Here is a 2565-nt window from a genome sequence, read left to right as displayed (position 1 = left end):
CCGCTCCGCCTCGACGGAAGCGGGGCTAGACCCGCGGGGAACGCTAGCGAAAGCCCCCTCCTCAAAGAGGGCTTTCCGGGAACGGAGCAACCGCAGCGGCATCCGCTCGCACTGCGGGCAGCCAGCCCCCTCAAGGGCTGACCTAGCGTGCTCCGCTCCCAAGCAGGCTACACATAGATCGTGTGTATCCCCACCAACAATGAAGCGTTGGCAGGGAGGGACACACCGTCTATGTGGCTGCTGAACCGCCATAGATCGCTCGTTCTTAAAAGAACGTTCGTTCTTAAAAGAACGTTTTCCCCCTGGCATTTCTGCTCAAATAAAAGTAGTGCAATTGGCACTGAAAAACAGCAGAATGCGAATCAGACAGACAATAACACAGAGCGCTCTCACTGAATGACAAAAGCTGACGCCAGCTTCAAACGCACGTGCTTTTATACTTCCTGGTCGATGACGTCACCGCGCCTGTGACGTCACTCCCGTTTCTCATTGGACGTTGGACATGACTCAGAGTGCGGCCCGCCAATGGCGTTCCCCACAGCGTTTCAGGACGCAGTGTAGAGTTCCCGGAAGGGAACTGATGTTATAAAATGCTGACACATATTTGATCCAGATAAAAAATTTGTGGTTAATGTTTGATCTATATAAACATACCATTATTTTTCTATTGTTAGAAGATAATTTTTCTATTGTTAGACATAAAAGCCATTTTGTGCATTGTATTACCTTTAATTGTATGTTCTATAATTGATTCTAATATCATTGTTTTTCATTTTAATATAAAATTCATGAAATGTTTTCAGTGTTGATTAGCACAACCTGGAAAGTGTTTAAAACCGCTGAAAATCAATTTTGAAAATTTAGTATAGGCCTACAACAGTATAAATTTAGGTGATAGATTACTGCCATCTATTGGTGTTTAAGCAGGCAGCTCTTTTATAGACCCCCTGGACTCACATCACACAGACAGAATAAGCACTTAGAGCAAAGTGATGAAAAATATAATTGATTTCATTGACTTTCTTTTGTTTCTGATTATAGTTCAGTATGTTTTAGAACAGAACTGCTTCGTTTATCACTGTGTTCATTTTTATGCTTCATAAAACACTGTCGTGTCCATCATCATCATCGTATCCTGTCCTTATGGAGTTATTTTGGTGCTGTAAGAGTCTCTTAAATCAAAAGACACATGTTGTGTTACAGAAGTCAGGCATGCCATTGTGCTGTGTAATGTTTGAGCTTTTATGGTAAATTTCACACACCATCGGCAGCAATCTCTGCTGCCACCTGCTGACTAATAATATGTAACAAGAGATAAAACAGCCAGTTTGGTTTTTGTTCAGCTGTACAAGACCTTTGTGTCACTGTGATTCTCTGGCACAGAAATACATGGCTGAGTCTTCTGCTGTCAGGCCTGATAGTTTCAGATACACCATACTCTTTGAATTATCTCTGGTGATTTCAATTCGACCTTTGAAGGATTCAGAGTAGTCATTGCCACTGCCGCCACTATGAACACGTCCCATCCACACAAGTGGTTTTCCAGTTTGTTGTCTGATCCAGTGCATGCTACAGCAGCCAAAGCTGAACCTGGATACTCTACAGGACAGAGTCAGAGTTTCTCCAGGCTTTCTCACAACTGTGCTTTCAATGGACTCCATACTTTGACATTTCATACCTAAAAAGAAGATTGAAAAGACTGATTTTATTTGTAATTTGTTTACCCTAGAACTGATAATAGACATGTAGGAAAACTCACGTTGAAGGCTGAATGAGAGCAGCAGTAAGCAGAGTGCATTCTTCATCTTGAAAGTGGTGATGTTACACTTCAGATCCAAACAGCAGCACATAAATACTGAACAGACGTTCAGGGTTCTTTTGATTTGCATTGGGAGGGTCACAAGGTGCAATCACGACTAAAGGGCCAAACTATTACCAGTGTTGAGTGATGAAAAATACATTTTATTATTAAATTACGAATATACATATTTTCATTTTCTGTTATGTGTCTAATGTGGACTTCTCAGTGGACACAAATTAAGAAAAAAAATTTCTGCAATTAATTTTTGTACATGTTGCATCTACACATTACATGATGTTGAATGTTTCAGCAAATCATTCAGCCCTGCTGGGTGTATGTGAACACATTTTCATTTATTTTAAAACTGATTGAATAAGTTAACTGTTTTTATATTCATATAACTCAATGAATATATCTATCAGCATACACCTGTGTGAATGAATGATGCTTTTTATAAAGAAATTACACTGTTTGAGTCATTTTTATGAATAGTGTATTTAATCTGCATCTGAAACTGAGTAATTAAAAGTAGAATAGTGAGGATTCGTAGCATAAAGCTGTTTATTTGTGTACCGAGTGACTGTTAGTGTGGTTTTTGAACAAGGCAGTAACTGCTCTGTGTCACTGTGACTCTCTGGCGCAGTAATACACAGCTGTGTCCTCAGTCTGCATATTCTGGCCTTGCAGAGTCACTGTGTTGCTGGAAGACTCTCTGGTAACTTGAAATCTACTTTTCAGTTTATCACTGTAATATGTGTTACCGC

At 40.2% G+C, this 2565-nt stretch overlaps 1 gene segment (V, D, J or C); it reads right to left on the bottom strand.

The window, feature by feature from the left end:
- Positions 1–1361: 1361 nt before the first annotated feature.
- On the bottom strand, positions 1362–1805 carry LOC141305469 (Ig heavy chain V region 6.96-like). The segment is given in 2 exon segments: positions 1362–1678; positions 1760–1805. Coding segments are annotated over 2 exon segments (363 nt in total).
- Between the last annotated feature and the right edge of the window lie 760 nt (positions 1806–2565).

The sequence above is a fragment of the Garra rufa genome, chromosome 1, assembly GCF_049309525.1.
Source record: "Garra rufa chromosome 1, GarRuf1.0, whole genome shotgun sequence".
NCBI classification, from domain to species: Eukaryota; Metazoa; Chordata; class Actinopteri; order Cypriniformes; family Cyprinidae; genus Garra; species Garra rufa.
Note: the sequence above shows the minus strand (reverse complement) of the source record. Positions and strands in the feature narration are given on the sequence as shown.